Below are 21792 nucleotides of genomic sequence, written 5' to 3'. Positions count from 1 at the left end.
CATAAGATTTTTTTCGCTTGCTTCTCTGCTTCCTGATGTGGTGGTAATATTGAGTTTTGTGTGTGTGTGTGTGTGTGTGAGAGAGAGAGAGAGAGAGAGAGAGAGAGAGAGAGAGAGAGAGAGAGAGAGAGAGTAATACACAAACACCTGGACGGATAAACAGAAATTCAATCTCAAATTATCATACTCCTTCCCTCTGTCAGCATTTGCCACTTTGCATATATAAGCTCGCCCTCATCATCCACTTACGTTTAATCTCGCTCTCAAATGCGTTTTTGCAAATATGCGGAAATAAGAGTAAGGAAAAATAAATAAATAAATAAATGAATGCATAAACAAGACCAGATACTGATGACTACGAGTACCACGGATGTCAATTTGCACACACACACACACACACACACACACACACACACACACACACACACACACACACACACACACACACACACACACACACACACACAGTTAATCTATTAGGTCGTCACGCCGATATTACGAAAACTTGAAATATTAGAATATAAATTGTAACTGAGCTTTTGATCTCATCCCGGTGACGTACATTTTACATCCGCGCACGCAAAGCAAGGGTGTTATGCATTGGAATCGGTATGTCTGTCCTTCTGTCTGTCTTTCTGTCTGTCATTCTGTATGCCTGTCTTTCTGTCTGTGTCAATCTGTCCGTCTGTCATTCTGTCTGTTTCGTCATTTTGTCTGTCATTCTGTCTGTCTGTCATTTTGTCTGTCATTCTGTCTGTCCGTCATTTTGTCTATCATTCTGTCTGTCTGTCACTTTGTCTGTCTGTCTGTCCGTCCGTCTGTCTGTCAGTCTGTCTGTTAACTAGATTGTAAAAAAAAATTAGCTGAAATTCCACCAAAATTGGAATAAGACTGAAAGCTGTCATGCGAACAAGTTATTAAATTCTGGTAGGAAAAAAAAAAAAAAAGGTCATAGGTCACAGGTCAAGTGCGAGGTGAATTCAGGGAGTTTTGATTCGATTTTAACTGAACTTGGTGGACGGGTTGAAGGACAGGAAATGTGAAGTGACTGAGACGTGCCAAGTATGAACATGGAAAGGGTGCCTGGATCAAGGGGTACCAAGTATGACTAAGGAAAGGGCGTCTGCATTTACTAGTGATAAGTATGAATCGGGAAATGTCTGTAGTGTGTGATGTCAAGAGTGAATCGGGATAAGGAGGCTGTATTGTTTGTTGCGAAAGTAGAAGTGTTGTGTTAGCTACGTATGTGTGTTTGAGTCTGTGTATGCCACTAATATGAATCAACAGAGTGTATATTTATGTGCGTCAGTATACGTTTATGTGTGTTTAAGTGTGTGTATATGTCTGTGTGTCAGTATTCGTTTGTGTGTGTCTGTCTGCGTATATGTTTATGTGTATCAGTATAGTTTATGAGTATGTAGGTCTCCGTATATGTGTCAGTATACGTGCATGTTTGTTAGTCTGTGTATACCAGCAATATGAATCAACAGAGTATGACTTTATGTGTGTCAATCTGTATGTACAATCAATATGAACTGACAGTGAATATATGTATGTTAGAGCCTTTACATGCCACCAAAAAGGTACGAATACATCCTTCTGGTACGAATTCATCAGCATATACAAAGATATTCACAACACCCACGTGAATGTCTGTCACAAGATCGAACCCAAAGTACCAGAACAGGGGACACAGGCTGATCGGGAGGCTAACGTCGTAAATTATGAGTTACCGTGGCTCCAGGACTGAGGTGCAGGTCTCTCCTTTCAAACATCTCAGTCTGACACCAAACGTTCGCCACACTCGCTACACAACCACACACCACACAGCCACACACAACCACACACAATCACACACCACACAACCATGTAGCCACACACAATCCCACACAACCACACAGAAACCCCACATAACCATACACACCCCACAAGCACAACCATTCACCCAATCCTTCCCACCACCCTACACAAACCACCCTAACCACCACAGCCGCACACTACCCAATACTATCTTTCATCACCCCACCACACACCACTCACACACCACACCACAATCACAGAAACATCCAGCTACACCACACCACAATTCAACACACCGCCACACAAACACACATCACTCACTCACCACTCCACAGGCAGAAACACCAAAGTACACCACACCACACCACACCACACTACACCACCCACAGCCAGAGAAACAAGCAATCTAGTGTGGAATTATTTTTTTGCCATCGGTATGAAGTGAAATAATGTACTGGGCGATCTAAAGTGAAATGTATTGCCATTGTTCCTGCCCAGTGCAATGGATTTTTGAGGCTGGGGAGACGAGGAAGAGAGAGAGGGAAGAGAGAGAGGGAAGAGAGAGAGAGAGAGAGAGAGAGAGAGAGAGAGAGAGAGAGAGAGAGAGAGAGAGAGAGAGAGAGAGAGAGAGAGAGAGAGAGAGAGAGAGAGGGAGGGGTGTGCGTGAGAGAGGAAGAGAGAAGAGAGAGAAGGGTGGGTGAGAGTGGTAAAGAGAGAGAGGGAGAGAGGGGTGAGTGATGTGTGTTCGAGGGATGGAAAGGGAGACGAGGATGTGTGAGAGAGATGGAAAGAGAGAGACTGAGGGGTTTTAAAATCGGTAGAGAGAGAGAGAGAGAGAGAGAGAGAGAGAGAGAGAGAGAGAGAGAGAGAGAGAGAGAGAGAATTAAAGATACAGTGAAACAAGGATCACGCAGAATTCACGACATAGGCGAGGTAATCCGACCTTAATAGGAACAGAGGAGGTTATTGCCTTATTCAGAGAGAGAGAGAGAGAGAGAGAGAGAGAGTGTGTGTGTGTGTGTGTGTGTGTGTGTGTGTGTGTGTTTTATCCCAAGCTCTCCACCATCCTCTCTAGCCCTGGAGCAAACAGACTTTCCTTAAGTGTCCCCTAAAATATTCTATCCCAGTGTATCGAGCTTCAATAGTAGGTCACAGTCCACCGTTTTCTGTTCATGGAGTAAGAAAACAGATGAGAAAGATAGATAGACAGATAGATAGATGGAAAATCAGATAGAATAGATTACTGGATAGGTAGATGGATAGATATAGACAGATTGAGATTAAAAAAAAAAAGACAAACTGATGTAGAAAGAAAAATAGATTGACAGATAGGTAGACACACACACACACACACACACACACACACACACACACACACACACACACATACACAGACGTAAACATAAATATGTGTGTGTAACATTCGCAAACATATCTGTGTGTGTGTGACATCCGTAAATTACACGTGTGTGTGTGTGTGTGTGTGTGAGAGAGAGAGAGAGAGAGAGAGAGAGAGAGAGAGAGAGAGAGAGAGAGAGAGAGAGAGAGAGAGAGAGAATGAAATTAATCAGACTAAAGGGAGGTACTGTCTAATGAAATCTCTCTCTCTTTCTCTCTCTCTCTCTCTCTCTCTCGAACAAAAAAGAGCGGATTACGAATACCTGATGTGAAGCAACCCATAAATTCAACCAAACAGCTTTATTTATACTTGTGTGTACCGTATATATTGTACAAACGTGCTACTACAACACACACACACACACACACACACACACACACACTACTGAAGGAAACATACGAGATAAACAAATCCGGGGAGGGAGAAAAGACATACACCTATACTCGTGTGTGTATCTATCTATCTATCTATCTATCTGCCTATGTATCTATCTATCTGTCTATCTATCTATGGGCACACAAAATCAGAGGCACATAATGTTAGACAGAGAGGAAGGGACCGTTGTGGAAATTACCATATAGATACGAGGGTAGAAACAGATGCATTACTATGTGTCAGCACTCGTCTACCTACCCACTCTACCTGTCTACCCACCTACCCATCTATCCACTGACCCATTCACTCACTCCCCACCCACCTTACCAACCTGCCCATCCACCTATCCACTTACCTGTCCACTCACTTCCCACCCACCCAACATCACTCCTCTTGTCACCTTCTCATTTACACTGGCCTCTCCATCTACATATCCACGTCCAATCTCCACATGGGTACGCCATCCACATTCAGTATCCAGACCAATACATATCCAGTTTGAACGTCCACATCAGTAATTTATCCACATTCATTATCCACGCTACAGTTTGTTCACCTTAAGTTGGCCCAGATTATCGCCCTTTTGCAGTTTATTTCACGTAGCTCAGTGACAGAAAAAGACAATGCTGCGGATCCACATTATTATCATAGCACTTCTTCGTGTTAAGAATATATGGAGTAGATGGGAAGTTGTTGAATGCTGTGAAGAGTATGTACGATGGTGCGAAGGCTGCAGTGCGTGTGGATGGTGAACTAAGTGAATTTTTCTCTTTGAAAGTTGGTTTGAAACAGGGATGTGTCATGTCTCCATGGTTGTTCAATCTGTACATGGATGGGGTAATAAAAGAGGTACAAGGTAGGGTAGTGGATGTTGGAGTGGCCCTGGTGAGAGAGGATAGTGTTTGGAAACTCCCTGTACTGTTGTTTGCAGATGATACTGTGTTGTTGAGTGAAGACGAAGGGGAGTTGCAAAGCTTGGTGGATGAGTTTGAGAAAGTGTGTAAGAAACGGAATCTAAAGGCGAATGTAGGGAAGAGTAAAGTGATGGTCTTTGAGAGAGGTGAAGTTAGTGAATGTACAGCGAGGTTGGATGGTGAGGAATTGGAAAATGTGAGTACGTTTAAGTACTTGGGTAGTGTGATGAGTAAGGATGGAGGTTTGGAGGGTGAAGTGCTTGAAAGGGTACAGCAGGGAAGAAAGGTTGCTGGTTCTTTGAAAGCAGTGATAAGAAACAGGGAAGTGAGCATGGAAGTGAAAAAGTTACTACATGACAGTATTGTGATACCAACTCTAACGTATGGAAGTGAAGCTTGGACATTGTTGGAAGGACACAAGTCAAGAGTGAGAGCAGTGGAAATGAGTTATTTAAGAGGAGCCTGTGGAGTCACATGGAGAGACAGGCTGACGAATGAGGATATAAAGGAGCGTTGTGGTGTGGATGTGGATGTGATAGGAAGCGTTATGAGGAACACACTGAGGTGGTTTGGCCATGTGGAGAGAATGGAGGGTGAAAGACTGACGAAGAGAGTGTATGTGAGTGAGGTGGAGGGGGGAAGAGGGAGGGGGAGGCCGAGGATGAGATGGAGGGATGGGGTGGAGAGGTATATGAGAGAGGGGGGTGTGAGTTGGGAGCAGGGCAGTGAAATGGCGGGGGACAGGGCGACTTGGAGGCGATTTGTTTGTGGCCACCCCAAGCGGGATTGAGGAGTCTGGCAATAGATAGATAGATAGACTTCTTCGTGACTACCACAGTATTCTAGTGTTAACCTACTGTTGCAACTCAGGATGCAAGATGAAGACATGGGAATTTTAGGCCAAGTTAAGGTGAATAGAGTCGAGTACATATCCACATCCAATATCCACATCGGTACTGTGTCTTCATTGGCTATATGCAACATCAATATATCCAAATTCATATAAGTTCTCTCAACATTCAGTATTTACATTTCTGAGCATCCATATTCATTATTTATATAAGTATACATCCACACTCAATATCCACATCAATACCCTATCCATATGTGCATTTCCCACAAGTTTTATCCACATCGGTTCGCTATCCACATTCGTTATTTAGGCTATACCGGTACATATTATCACTACACACACACACACACACACACACACACACACACACACACACCACACCTCCCCTTTACACATACATTATAAACACCTCACTAGTATACACACCCTTACATAACAGGACGCCCACATCCACACTTCTCCATCTCAATGAAACTTAACAAAGACCCACACCTACACCCTAACTACACCTCACTGGTTTTAATAAGCCTAAGACAACAGCACATCCACATACATAATTACACACACACACACACACACACACACACACACACACACACACACACACACACACAATATTAACACCTCATTACTAAACATAACCCCTATATAACAATACACACCCACACCCACACCCACACACACTCCCCACATCCACACCCACACCCGCACCCACACCCACACCCCTCTCCCCTCCCCTCATTATCATCGCCAAAGGGGAAAAACCATCCTCAGGGAAACTTTTATATCGTTGAATAAAAACAAGTCTTCAAAAAAGTTTCCCCAGTTTCAAGCCTTAGGGGGGAACTGGGGAATAATATCATTCTGAAAAGCAGAGGTTCAATTTAGATCGTATTTGAACCCTTTAATTACAATGATCCATTTCGTATAACACTTTGTTTTTCTTGTTTCTTTTTCTTTTAATTTTGTTACTTCCGGACGAGAGGCGATTAAAATATATGCACCCTAAAAATCCCCCTAAAGGGATTACATTAAGCCTTCATTAATCCCTCAGTACTGATAGGGATTAATGTATTAGCTTCTCCCAGAATAAAAGGATTAACTACAACCTTCAATAAATACTTTAACACTATAAGGAAACGTGTATTTTATTTTCTTTAAAAGGGTATGAAAAATCCTTCAATAAATCCCTTCTCTGTAATAAAGATTCGTATATTTTAATCCCTCAAGGGGGATTAAAACAGACTCTAGTAATCCCTTCACTGATTTATTTATTATTATTTTATCTGTTTGTCTATCTATCACCTGAAGATTAAATTTAGTTCAGGTAAATAAAAGGATGTGTGTGTGTGTGTGTGTGTGTGTGTGTGTGTGTGTGTGTGTGTGTGTGTGTGTGTGTGTGTGTGTGTGTGTGTGTGTGTGTGTGTGTGTTTTAAACAATGTATACATGGAAAAACGAATTGTGTATGTGGAGGAATGAGTATGCTGACGAAAGGATACCGATATATCTAAAAATGAAAATATGTGGACGAAAGGAAGACAGGATGTGGATGAGAGGATGTGTATGTGGACGAGAGAAAATACAGGCGAATATGGAGGGAAGAAATATATATAAGTGGAGAGAATGTGTAAGTGGAGAGAATGTATATGTGGAGGAAAGAATGGATATGTGGATAAAGAATTTATATGTGGACGAAGTGATATATTGTTCCTTTGTTTACATCCCACTCGACGTCCCTCTCACTTGGCCGTTCCTCTCACTCACTCGACTCCTCACTTACTCGACCTTCTCCCCTTTCACCCTCTGGTTTATTCATGTTCCCTTTCCCCTCGCCAGAGTACACACACACGGATATAGATGCAGACACACACATACACACACACACACACACACACACACACACACACACACACACACACACACACAGACGTAACACACATATACAAACACAGGCACAAGCACAGGCACGAAAATAGATACGCACACACACACACACACACACACACACACACACACACACACACACACACACACACACACACAAACATAGAGTCCTACCCCCCTTCTCTCTCTCTCTCTCTCTCTCTCTCTCTCACACACACACACACGCACGCAAAACACGGCCGTATTAAAGACTACACATAAACTGTAGTGGGCTTTGAGTTGATTTGCATGTTAATGGAGGCAGTTACAAAAAAAAAAAAAAGAAAAAAATAATTACCACTTTTCATTCCCCCAAAAATCTCCAAAAAAATGTTATTAGTCGGATTTAATAGGGAGAACAGAGAAAAATAGGGAAAATGTCCTGGAAAAATAAGGAAAAAGGAAAATAGGAAAATTACTTGGAATGAATTGGGAAAAACAGAGAAAATTGGGGATATTACTGGGGACTGGGACTATTTGTCGAAATAAATAGGAATAATAGGGAATATTATTCAGAATAAATCGGAAAAATTGGGAAGAAATAAGGAATAATACTCGGAATAAATAGGGATAATAAGGGAAAATACGGAATATTACTCAGAATAAATTGGGATAAATGGGAAAAAATAAGAACTAATACTAGGGAAAAATAGGGAAATTTTAGGAAAAAAATAAGGACTAATACTCGGAGAAAATATGGACAACAGGAAAAAATAAGGACTAATACTCGAAAAAATAGGGAAAATAGAAAAAATAAGGACTAATACTCGGTAAAATAGGGAAAATAGGGAAAAAATAAGGACTAATACTCGAAAAACAAGGAAAATAGGAAAAATAAGGACTAATACTCGAAATAAATAGGAAAAATAGGGGAAAATAATGACAAAACGTGGACTAGCTGAGGGAAAATATTGTTGCATTTTTTGAAAGGGGAAATTTTGTTAACTGGTTTAGTTCCTTGTTGATTACGTATACTGTGAATGAGAAGGGAGGGGAGAGGAGGAGAGGGGAGGGGAGGGGAGAAGAGAGGAGAGGAGAGGAGAGGAGGAGTGGAGAAGAAATGAGAGAAGAGAGGAGAGGAGAGGATGGCAGATGAGAAGAAAGGGAAGAGATGAGTTTGAAAAGGTAGGGAAGAGTAAGGCAGGGTAGAAGAGAGTTGAGCAGAGGAGACTGGAGAATAGTGGAGTGGAGTGGACTGCAGTGTATCGTAGAGTAGTGTAGTGTGGTGTAGTGTGGTGTGGTGTGGTTTAGTGTGGTGTGGTGTGGTGTGGTGTGGTGTAAGTGGAGTGAAAGCAAAATACATTACGTGCAGTACAGGGCAACCCACTCCCATTCCCCTCAACCTTCTCTCCTCCCACCTCTCTCTCCCTCCCCCCCTTCTCCCCTCGTTCCCTCCCTCCCTTCTCCCCTCCCCCTTCCCCCTCCCACACACCTGCCACCCACTCCCCAACTCAACTTTCAATACGTGACCGTCATTTTTAAACCCCGCAAAATACTCTCCCTTCCATTATTAATATTTTTTTGCCGCCAAATATTCGGTTCATTATTTTTTCATTTTTATTTCATCAACTATTTATCTATCTATTTATTTATGGAATTTTTGGATCTCGAATAATCATTTTTTTTTTTATTTCTTCTCAAGTGTTTTAAATCCTTGTCAATTCTCCTCATGTATATTATTATTATTATTTTTTTTATGTATTTTGTAACAAGGACACATCCTCAGTTAATTTTTTTCCACTTATTTCCAGTCATCATTTATTTATGGTTTTAATTATCAGTTCTCAGTTAATCTCTTACCATATATTTTTAAAAACTTTTTCCAATAACCTCAATGAGATTAAAAAATTCTAGTATTCTCTTTCAGCTAACGTCAGACGATTTTATTCAGCTGAGAGGGAGCTTGAAGAATATTAGACAAATACTAGAATCATTAACTATATCAGGGTCGTGGCAATTCTAGTATAAGGCCCCAGGTAAAACTAGATATATGATTAGGTGAGAGAGACGTAGAAACCTGAGAGTGTTAATAGCGAGTGGCTAGCCTCTTTGCTACGACCACACCCTCTCGGAGTTCCTGCTAAGAATGCTAGAGCTGTCCCCGCGATGAGAGGGTTGATGCAGTGTTAATTCAGGCTCCTATGACCCACCCTCAGCTGAATAAAATCGTCTGGAGATGGCAACACTTTAGCTTCGCCTAACATTTCCATCTCTCCGTCTTGAGTTGTAACAATTGATTATCACTAGAATGGGATACTAGTCACGAAGAGGTGCTATGACTGGGATGTAGAGACGTAGTGTTGTCTTATTCCGCCACTGAGCTACGTGAAATAGGCTGCAAGAGGACGGAAATCCGGGCCAAGTTAAAGTGAATGGAGTATAGTTCCAAGGCTGGCCACCAGAGGGCCACCAGAATACACAATGCACACCCAGACAATGCATACAACAACGAGGCTGCTTTTTGTTTTCTCTGCTCCCTCCCTCCTTCCCTACCCCCCCTCTCTCTCTCTCTCTCTCTCTCTCTCTCTCCCTAAATAATGCAGAAAACAACGCCACGGCTTTTTGTTTTATTACTTTTCTGTGCTCTCTCTCTCTCTCTCTCTCTCTCTCTCTCTCTCTCTCTCTCTTCCACGAGTACTGGCATTCACTTCCCTTGGATTTTCTGAAGGCTTTTGTGCTTATTTCAATTTTTTTTTTTTTTGAGTAATGATATTCATTTTCACTAGAAATTTTGGAAACATAATTTTATCAATTTACATTTTTCTGGAGTACCTGCATTCAGCCTATGGATATTTTGGACTCTCTCTCTCTCTCTCTCTCTCTCTCTCTCTCTCTCTCTCTCTCTCTTAACCACCTATTCGTGTATCCACGTATCCATCCATATATTTATTTATCTACCACTATTTTTATGTCTACCTATCTGTCTGTCTATCTATCACACACACACACACACACACACGAACCAATCACAGCGCCATAAAATATTTCCTCCCCACCCTAACTAAACTCCCCACCCCACCTTGAGAAAAACCACACTGTCCCCCTCCCCTATTTCCCCTTCCCTCCCCCGCTCCCCCATCTCCCCTCCCTAACCCCCTCCCCTCATATCCTTCCCAACCAACCCACCTCCTCTCCCCACACCCACCATCTTCCACCCTGCCTCCCCTGTCCCATCCCCCGTCCCATCCCATCCCATCCCCAGCCTCTCCCTCCCAACCTATCCCCCCTCCCAAATCTCTCGTCCCTCCTCTGTCTTCCCGCCTTCACTCTCGTCTCTCCCCGCCTCCCCATCTCTCTCCCCGCCTCCCATTTCCTTCCCCCTCTCCCCCACAACACCATCATGCCATTTCATAACTTTTCAATATCCGAAATTTTGGATGCCAGAGAATGAGGTCAGGCGGCCCATATCCGGACAAGGGGATGGGATGGTGGCATTGGCGTCTTTAATGTGTGTGTGTGTGTGTGTGTGTGTGTGTGTGTGTGTGTGTGTGTGTGTGTGTGAGAGAGAGAGTGAGTGAGTGAGTGAGTAAGCCATACAAAATTACCTAGAAATGTCCTTTCTTTTTAAAAATAAAGAAAACTCACAAAATACTGTATCTTAAAAGTTGTCCATGCAATTACATATTTCCGTAAAATATACCAGACAATTCTCGTACTTACTGAACACCAAGAAAAAAAAGAGGGAAAAAAAAAAAGAATAAGTAAAAGAAAATTTGCAAGAGTAACCCTGAAATTTTTCCAGTACCTCAAAAACATAAAACTTCCTGAAAACTTATCCAACGCAAAACTTTCAGACCTTAAACCTTCGCAGTCAAAACCGAAAAGAAAAGTAAAACCACTGAAAAAAATCAAGGACCCAGAAAACTTCCCAGAAAATCAAAAACTTCTCAAAAATCTAAAAAACTTCAACATCCCCGAAAACTCCATGAAAACTTGAAAACTTCTTTTTAAAAACCACGAGAAAGTACCACGAAATCCTGAAAACAACCCCAGAACCCTAAAAAAAAAAAGTAGACCCATGAAAACTCCAACAATTTCTCCAACTGAAAACTCTCCCAAAACTGAAAACTATACAGGAAAAAAACGGAAATAATCCCAGAAAATCCCGTAGGCTTTTTAGAAACCATTGAAAACTTTCCCCCCAAATAATGAAACCTTCCTGAAAACTTCCTAGGCAGCCACAAAAACTTCCCAGAAACCCTGAAAACTTCCCAGAAACCCAGAAAATTCCCAGAAACCTCGAGACACCTCCGAGAAAAGCGTGCCTGGGCCAAGTTAAGACATCGGCACGAGGGTAAATACAGAAGAAGGGAAAGAGTTACACGAATTCCAGTGTGTTTTTTTCCCTCCTTTTTTTTTCCCCCTTCTCTGTGTGTGTGTGTGTGTGTGTGTTTTGAGTTTAGTGTTTTAAGTTCCTGTTTATATTTCTGTTTTATATTTGGAAAGACAGGAATATCAATTTTTTTTTTCTTATTATTTTTCGCTGTGTCTTGAGTTTATCGCTGGAGTCTTTGATTATATTTTTATTGCTGTACTTGTTATTTTCTATTGTTGTCTAAACTTTATTCTTTTTTGTACAGTTTTGCTTCTGGAATAAAACATACACATACGCAATCTACCTGTCTATCTCTCTCTCTATCTGTCTGTCTGTCTATTGCTTACTGTTCTGTTTCCCTTGAATTTATTTTTTTTATATGTTGTTAAAAACTATACAAAAACATTCCCCCAAACTCTGACAACTGATAAAATGGGAGGGGGTGAAATTAAGCCACTGCCAGGAGAGTAAATACAAATGTAGTCTCAGCAGTTATAGGTTTGCTCACGTTTTTTTTCCTTTCGTGTGTGTGTGTGTGTGTGTGTGTGTGTGTGTGTGTGTGTGTGTGTGTGTGTGTGTGTGTGTGCCTTTCGTAATTCGTCATAGTGTTTTATTTTTCACCCAAATCCTGGATAAATTCAACCCTGACCTTTCGAGGATTCAATTTTTTTTTTTATATATATTTCTAGTGAGTGTTTACAGATATACATATGTAATTCCGCTGGATTTCATTTTTACTATTTTATTCCGTCACTTATTCTTTAGCGTTCATTATTTAGGCTTCCTTCTCTAACTTATTTATCTACTTATTCCTTATCATTAATTTTTTACATATAGTTGTCCACACTGTTGTTCATTTTCTTGTTCTTGATATATCCATTTTTCATTATAGATTCGTTCAGTTCTTTCTTTTATTTCTTTATATTCATTTGCATTTCCTCAGTACATTCACTTTAATATCATTTTTCATCTTCACAATCTTTCATTTTCGTCTTTCCATTATTACAGCAAATCATTTTTTTACGTTCATTTTTTTCCTCTATTTTTTCGTTCAGCTCATGCCTCTTGTGTTCATATTTTTGGCATTTTTTCAGTTTTTATTTTAACCATTCAGCACGCAACTTTTTTTTTTTTTTTTACTGAGGCGACTGTCATTTTAATTTGCAAGTCGATTTTTTATTATAGATTTAGGGACGATTTTTATAATAAGCCGCAAGACGATTTTTAATATATACTGTTAGATGATTTTTTTTTTTCATTTTAAAATAAATCTCTTCGTCTTTAAATTCTAATGCTTATATAATATGCCATTACTCGCTATCTATCGTCATCAGTTTGTCTATTGCTATTATCTATTTATCAATCTCTCCCTCTCTCCCTCCCTCCCTCCCTCCCTCCCTCTCTCTCTCTCTCTCTCTCTAACACCACAATTTTTCCTACCTCATTTTTCTTCCTACTTTCATCGCTTCCCACATTTCTCCATTTGTCTCTCTCCCTCCCTCCTCAACCCTTATCTTATCCCTTCCCCTTCCCCTCCCCTTCCCCACCTTTCCCTATCCCCCCACTCCTTCCTCACCCCCTCTCTCCCCACTAATTCCTTTATCTACTTCTTACCCCACTCTCCCAAGTTTTCTCATATCTTGCCCTCTTATCTGTCCCACCTTTTTCTCATTCCCTCTCACCCTCCTCCCTAGCTCCTCTCACCTCTTCCTTCCTCACCTCCATCACTCCTTTATACCTCTTCTCCCTTTCATCTCTTTCCCCTTCTCCTTTCACCTATTACTTACCTTCTTCATCTCTTTCTCTTCCCAATTTCGTCACCTCTTCCCCATTCCCTCGCCTCCCCAAAATCTACGCTTCCCGCCTTCACACCTTTCCCTCCCTCCTTCACCCATTTCTCATTTCTCTTCCTCATCTCAACCCCCTTAGCCTTGCTCTACCTTACCCACCTCATCTCTCTCCCTTCTCAATTCCAACTTACCTCCTCGCAAGTCTTCCCTATCTTTTCACCCTTTCGCCTTCCTCTCCCCCATGCACACCCTCTCATTTCTCTCCCTTCTCACTTTTTCCTTATTTTCCTTCACCTCATCCCCACCAGCTACAGGAAATAAAGAAAAATCTCACACAAATATAATAAAAAAAAACTAAAATACAGAACCTCATTACGAACACATACACTGAAAAAAAAGAAAAAAAAAACGAATTCACTTTCACAACATAAACCCGAAGGAAGTAAAAAACGCAAAAAAAAAAAATCCTTACCAGAAAAAAAATGCTCAGTACAGAATAATCCCATTACGAAACCACACATGGAATAAACTCCACAAATTTACTCCCGCTACGAATAAACTAAAAAAAAAAAAAAGGAAATGAAACTAAAAAAGGAAAAAAAAAAAAAAACTCGTACTTACCATGGTAGTGGGGTTTATTGATCCGAAGCTTCGAATGTACAGCTCGCAGGTCACATTCGTTGGTTCATCTGAGGGAGAAGAGAAAAAAATTGCCTTAGAGAGAGAGGCAGGAAAATATTATCATGGGTGGAAAAGAATAGGTTACCTTAGAGAAAAAATACGACAGAGAAGAGTTAATAGAGAAAAGGGAATCTGTCATCATCATCATCATCATCATCATCCAAATCTTAATTAAGCAAGGACTTGTTTTTATCGCATCAAATATAAAGATTTTTTTATGCATGCTTACGTCTCTCTCTCTCTCTCTCTCAGTGAAAAATGCACGTAAATATTGAAGGGCAAACGTGGGTTATAAAGGTTTGATATTGGTATGCTTGTGTTGATAGGTAGGTAGGTAGGAAAGAAGGTAGGTTGATAAGTAGACAGGTAGGTAGGTAGGTAAGTAGGCTGGTTGGTTGGTTGGTTGGTTGGTTGGTTGGTTGGTAGGTAGGTAGGATGGGAAGTAGGTAGGAGGCAAGGTAGGTACAAAGAGAGATAGGTGAATAGACAGGCAGAAACACAGACATAGAGATGATATATTGACAGAAATGGAGGTAAGTGGGTAGATAGACAGCTAGGTAGGCAGGTAGGTAGGCAGGTAGGTGGGTGTAAAATAAGATAGGTAAAGAGACAGACAGACAATAATAGGGATAATGATACAGGCAGACAGGTAGGAAGGCGGTAGGTAGGCAGGTAATTTAGAAGGATGGTGGAATGTTATGTGGTGTCGAGGTATCTTTAAACACACACACACACACACACATACACACACACGCACACACACACACACACACACACACACACACACACACACACACACACACACACACACACACACACACACACACACACAAAGCGCCATTATCTCCACTCAGCACCCACCTCTCTCAATAGCACTCAGCATCACCATTCATTAGCACCCCTTACATTCATTTTTCACTCATTAACCGACTTTACAATGATCTGCTGTACATAGGCTCGCATTTCATTCATTCATTCACCATACTCACTGGTTTGTTGTCTTAATACACACACACAACCCCATTCATTAACAAGCCATCCTTTACTGACATCCACTATTCATGTCCATATGACCAGCCTGCATCTCTCTCACTCTCTCTCTCTCTCTCTCTCGGCCCATCAGTCCTCCTCTCCTCCTACCAAACTCCGTCACGATATCAACACCTCGACGCGTATTCATGGGCGAGGTAATCTGAGAGAGAGAGAGAGAGAGAGAGAGAGAGAGAGAGAGAGAGAGAGAATTTACATAGACAGACAGACAGACAGACGGATGGATAGATATACACATGAATAGACAGATAGGCAGAATGACTGAGAGAGCTACAGATAGATATAGATAGATATAATGAGTAGCAGCTGAGAGAGGAAGAGACACAGACACACACAGCTAAAAAAAATGACAAAAAAAAGAAAACTGCCAAAGAGAGTTCCACCTCACTGAAAAAAAAAATCTATATAACTCCAGCTGTTAGAAAAGACAGGAACAGCCCAGAGACAGGAAGGAACACAGACACACAACTAAAAAAACGGCAGATAACCCAGTCTTCCCCAAAATGTTCCACTTAAAAGAAATATATAGAATTCCAGTTTTCAGAAAAGACAGTAACGGCCCAGAGAGAGGAAGGCAGACAGACACGGCCAAAAAAAAAGGCCAAAAAATCCTTCTGCCATTTGGTAAAAAAAAAAAAAAAAAAAAAAAAAAAAATCCGTCGGGCCAAAAAAGCTAAACCTCACAGAAAAAAGTATATATAACTCCAGCCATCGGAAAAAAGACAGGAACATGGCAGAGGGAGAGTGGGACTGAGACACGCAGCAAAAACAGCAAAAAAAAAAAAAAGGAGAAAAAAAAAAAGGGGGCTGGAAAGTCCCTCTTCCCCCAAAAAATTCCATCTCACGAAGAAAAAATATATATATATAACTCCGGCCTTCAGAAAAGACAGGAACAGGCCAGAAAGACAGGAAGGCAGACACAGGCACAGGCAGCTCAGGGACTCTTAACGATGCTCAAACTTCCCTCTCTCTCTCTCTCTCTCTCTCTCTCTCTCTCTCTCTCACCTACCCCGTACCAAAACTCCGGCAGAAGTATTCCAATTTAGAACGTACGGCGCGTTTTTACTCCGTCTCTCATAGTACGCCAATCAGGGTGTGTGTGTGTGTGTGTGTGTGTGTGTGTGTGTGTGTGTGTGTGGTCATCAATCATCATCATCATCTACCAGCATCTCATTTTCAAACGTAGTAAGGAAATCAGAGTTTGCTATCGGGAACATCATCATCATCATCATCATCATCATCATCATCAATCAGTTTCTCATGCTTATAAGTGCTAATCATCATCATCATCATCATCATCATCGTCATCATCATCATCATCATCATCATTAGCATCATCATCATCATTATCTTAACTATCATGTGTGGTGAAATGGAAGGTGCAGAAATGTGCAGTAAGGTGTAATGTAACTGATGTACTGTGTGGAGTATCTCGCGTATGTGTGGTGTGAGGTGTAGGGTGTGAGGGGTGTGTGGTGTGTGTAGAGGTGAGGGGTGGATGTAGGGGTGAGGTGTGGGTGCAGGGATGAGTGTAGGGGTGGGGGGTGGGTGTAGGGGTGAGCGGTGTTGATGTAGGGGTGAGGTGTGAGTGTAGGAGGTGAAGGGTGGGTGTAGGGGTGAAGGGTGGGTGTAAGGATGAAGGGTGGGTTGAGGGTGAGGGGTGGGTGTAGGGGTGAAGGGTGGGTGTAGGGATGAAGGGTGGGTGTAGGGGTGAAGGGTGGCTGTAGGGGTGGGTGAAGGGGTGAGGTGTGAGTGTAGGGGGTGAGGGGTGGGTGTAGGGGTGAGGAATGTGAGGTGTGCACAGGACAGATCATCAATCACAGGCACCAGGATTGATAGCAGCCTTTTACCAAACTATAGGCAAGCAGGCAGGCAGGCAGGGAGGTAGGCAGACAGGGAGGTAGGCAATCAGGGAGGAAGGAAGGCAGGGAGGTAGGTAGGTAGGCAATGGGTAGCCAGGAACATAAGCAAGCAGACAGGGAGACAGACAGGCAGGTAGGGAGGCAGGCAGGCAGGCAGCGAGGTAGGAAGCAGGCACGCAGAGAGGCAGGCAGGACTAGAGGGAACTTGGTAGGCGGGGAGGGAAGTAGGTCAGCAAAGAGGGAAGTGGGCAGATAGGCCAAGGATGCAGAGAGAGAGAGAGAGAGAGAGAGAGAGAGAGAGAGAACCTGATGAGTTACGAGAGCAAGTGGGTATTGGCATCTCGTAACTAGTGTGCTGATCTGAGCTGGGGGGGGGTTAAAGGAGTGAGTTAGTGAGTGAGTGTGTGAGTGAGTGAGTGTGTGAGTGAGTAGGAGAGTTTGGAGGGAGGTGGGGGAAGACATCAAGGTGAGGTCATATAGTGAGTGAGTGAGTAAATGAGCTACACACACACACACACACACACACACACACACACACACACACACACACACACACACACACACACACACACACACACACACACACACACACAGCATACATACATCCATGTTCACTCACAGAGGCAATTACACACACACTCTTGCATAAATAAAAGCGCATGTATCATAAAACAAATTAAAACATTAACTCACTCTTGCTAATTCCCCCCCCCTCTCTCTCTCTCTCTCTCTCACACACACACACACACACACACACACACACACACACACACACACACACACACACACACACGGTGGAGAGTTGTAGTCCAATAGATAACTTCGTACCGTACTGTTAAAATTTCTGACCACTCCAATACTCTCTCTCTCTCTCTCTCTCTCTCCCCTATGCCAACACCCTCTTTGATCTTCCAGCCAATATATTCTTTAATCCTTCCCACTTTCCTACCAAATATCCTACCAACTTCTAAACCTCCTCTTCTTCCACCAACTCCTCTGCTTCCCTACCAACTTATTTGATTTCCTGCCAACCCTTTTTTAAACAACTTCCTACGTATCACCGTTTTTGTATTTCTCTTATTCTTTCTGTCAACTCTCTCTCCATTCATACCAACTCCCTCTCCCTCCCATCTCTCTTCCATCTCTCCTTAAGCATCCATACTCTATTTCCTACAAGGTCTCTTTGCCCTCTCTACCCATTCCCTTTACATTCCTACCAACGCCTCATCTCCCTTCTCTTGTCTGTCTCTCCTTCCATTTACCCTTTCCCGTCTCAGTCCTCCCTTCGCCCTGTGTCTCACTCTCCCTTTTCTGTCTTCATTCACCTTCCTGTATCTCCTCCATCCTTATTTCTCTCCTTTCCATCTCTCATTTTCCCCTCTTCTATCTCTTCCCATTTCCCATCTCCCTCTCCTATCTTTATTTTCCTTTTTGTCCTATATCTATCCAACAAACTTCTTAGCTCTCCTGTCAGTCTCTCTCTGCGCCATCTCTCATCTCTCTCTCTCCATTTCTCTCACTTCATTTCCCTCCTCATATCCTCCTTTTAACACTCCATTCTCTCTCGAAAAATATCACCTGTATATTTCTTTTTTTACTTTTTTTTTCTTTTTCTCGGTTATTTCATTTTGTCAAGGTTTTTCGATTTATTTACTGGGTCATTTTCTTCACTCCCTACTCCCCTTAACTCCCTACCACCTTACACCCATTTCCTACCAACCCATTTTCCTCCCTACCAACTCCGCCCAGCTCCATACCAACCCATCTCCACCCATTTACCAACTGCCAACTCCCCAACAGTCTCCCTCAGCCAGTCCTATGCCAACTTCTACTTGCTCTCTCTCTACCAACTCTCATTTAACCACTCTGCTGCTAACTTCCTCTTAACTGACCCCTGTGGCGCTCTCTCTCTCTCTCTCTCTCTCTCTCTCTAGAAAGAAAGAAATATACAGTACATAAATATAAATTACATTCTCTCTCTCTCTCTTTCCCTCTCTCTCTCTCTCTCTCTCTCTCTCTCTCTCTCTCCAGAAAGAAATATACAGTACATAAATACAAATTACATTCTCTCCCTCTCTCTCTCTCTCTCTCTCTCTCTCTCTCTCTCCAGAAAGAAATATACAGTACATAAATATACACTACATCTCTCTCTCTCTCTCTCTCTCTCTCTCTCTCTCTCTCTCTCTTTTTTTTTTTCTCTCTCTCTCTAAAATGAAAAATACAAGAAGAAGGGGAGTGAGAGATAGGAAATGGGAGCGACAAAAGGGATGAGAAGTAGGGGAGTGAGAAATGGGAGAATGAAATGGGGGAGAGACAAGAGAGATAAAAGTGAGAGATGGAAGTGTAAAACAGGAGAAAATAGTAGGAAGAAATGGGAAAGGAGAGACTGAAGAGTAAAATGAAGAAAATGGTTGAGAGGGATGGGATGAGATGGATGGCAAACGAAATGAGAAGGTATACGGATGATGATGGGGGAGACAGGAGAGAAGGATGGGTGGATTGGAGTCTGTGAGGGGTGTGGTGATGGCGGAGGAAGGGTGGAAGGAGAGGGGAGGAAGTAGGAGAGAAGAGGGAGTGGGAGTAGAGCTTGGAGGAGGGGAAGGATAGAATATGAGAAGTGAGGGGGTGAGGAGGGGAGAGATAAGGGAGAGGACAAGGGGAGGAAAAGGAAGACGTGAGGAGGTGAGGGTGCAGTAAGAGGGGAGGAGAAGGAGTGAATAATGAAGGGGATGGAGAAGGGGGTGAACAGAAGAGGCTAGGGGGTTGGAGGTGAGGTAGAGAAGAACAGAGGGGAAGGGAAGGGGAGTAGATGGGATGGGGGGAGAAAGGACGGGAGAGGGGAGGGGGAGAAAGGTGGAATAAGGACAGAAGGGGAAGGGAAGGGTAGGGACAGGGTAACTGAAGGGAGGGGGGATGAGTTGGGTATATGAGAAGAGTAAAATAGGGCAAGGAAGAGGGGAGGGGAGGGGAGGGGAGGGAGAAATGGAAGAGGGGTGGTGGTGAAGTAGGGAGGATGGGAAAGGGAAGAGAGGGGTCGTGAGAGGGAAAAAGAAGAGCATAGGAGAGGGGTGAGTTGAGGTGAGTTTATGAGAGGGGTGATGGTGTAAAAGTGGGAGAGGAGGGGAGGGAGAAGGGAAAGGGGAGGGGAGAAGAGGGAGGGGGAGGGGAGGGAAGAAGAAGATGAGAGAAAACAAGATCACTTAGACTCAAAGATTGTGTAAAACCTTTCTGTCTGTCTGTCTGTCTGTCTGTCTGTCTGTCTGTCTCTCTCACACACACACACACACACACACACACACACACACACACACACACACACACACACAAACCCTCCCAGCTTCACCCCCCTCCAACCTCTCATCCCTCACCCCAATCTCTGGCCATGTTCACTATCTTCTTACTTGATCTTACAAACCAACAAAGGCGTTTGGGTGTAAGATGAGGAAATGTACCAATTCTTAGGCTTTATTTTGTGAGTTGGGATTTTGTTTATTAATACTGAAGTTACCATTCGATTATAGTGAAGACAGAATTGATGCTGAGTTCGGTGATGATGATGATGATGATGACGATGATGATGATGATGATGATGATGATGATGTTGATGGTGGTGGTGGTGGTGATGATGATGGTTGGGGGGACAAACGATAATGATGTGTTGTTGATGATGATGATGATGATGATGATGATGTTGATGGTGGTGGTGGTGGTGATGATGATGGTTGGGGGGACAAACGATAATGATGTGTTGTTGATGATGATGATGATGATGATGATGATGATGATGATGGTGGTGGTGGTGGTGGTGGAGACATAGACGATAATGGTAATGATGATGATACGGTGATGATAGTAAAGATAATAGGCCTAATGAATGAGTGAATGAATGATGATGATGATGATGATGGAAAAGAATTATGAGGAAGACGATTACGACGAAGATGGCTCTGCAAAAGACAAAACAAACCCAAGAAAACTTTACCCTTATTATGTGTAAAGAAAAAAAAAAAAAACTTAGACGCCTCCTAATCGTCACCTCAAAAAAAAAAAAAAAAAAAAAAAGCCTCAATTTAACTTTTTCCAACTCAAAATTTAAAACCACATACCTACGATTATTTTTATTTTTTATTTCAATCTTGCTATCTACAGACGATTTTCATTTAACTCAGGTGGGTTAAAAAGGAAAGGGGATTGATATAGGATTGACGATTACTTTTATATTTCCCACTTGCTAATTCCAGGACGATTTTATTCAGCTTATATTCTTAGCTTCATGACTAAAATTTCTTTGGTTTAAATTCTGTTAACTTTTTAGAGAATTTCAATAACCTCAAGGAAACTATAGAAAAACCATTGACCTGTTCAGTACTTGTGTTTTTTCTTAAGTCGCATAAAATCGTTTGTTCATTAGAAAACGGCGCCTACAGCTCCTTTAATGCATGAAGTAGCCACGTCACTCACCCACCCCCCTATAATCGATTCTTTAAAGGGCAGAGGCTCACCTGTGTTACTCTAATTAGTGTCTACCTAACACTTAAAGGGCAAGACCTCACTCAAACTTACTCCTGTTTTCGATATACAGTTATATTTAGCTAAGACGCCCCTGCATTTGTGGATAGTGAGTTGTCGCTACGTTACCTTATTATTATTATTATTATTATTATTATTATTATTATTATTATTATTACTACTACTACTACTACTACTACTACTACTATTACTACTACTACTACTACTACTACTACTACTACTACTATTACTACTACTACTACTTATAATCAGGGGCAGACCAAGGAGGACATAGGACGAGGTTGTGTGTGGTGACTTCA

General features: G+C 42.2%; 1 protein-coding gene across 1 annotated transcript in view; it reads right to left on the bottom strand.

Annotated features, from left to right (window-relative positions):
* LOC145407764 (glycine receptor subunit alpha-2-like) overlaps positions 1 to 21792 on the bottom strand; it is a 291099-nt gene that overhangs the window by 119030 nt on the left and 150277 nt on the right. The window contains exon 3 of the mRNA XM_080278635.1: positions 13992 to 14059. Within this exon, the coding sequence (XP_080134761.1) occupies positions 13992 to 14059 (68 nt within the window). The remainder of the gene's footprint in view (positions 1 to 13991; positions 14060 to 21792) is intronic.

This window comes from Coenobita brevimanus, chromosome 74, assembly GCF_032717465.1.
Source record: "Coenobita brevimanus isolate Jiangsu-jjx chromosome 74, ASM3271746v2, whole genome shotgun sequence".
In the NCBI taxonomy this organism is placed as follows: domain Eukaryota; kingdom Metazoa; phylum Arthropoda; class Malacostraca; order Decapoda; family Coenobitidae; genus Coenobita; species Coenobita brevimanus.
This window is presented reverse-complemented; position numbering and strand designations above follow the sequence as displayed.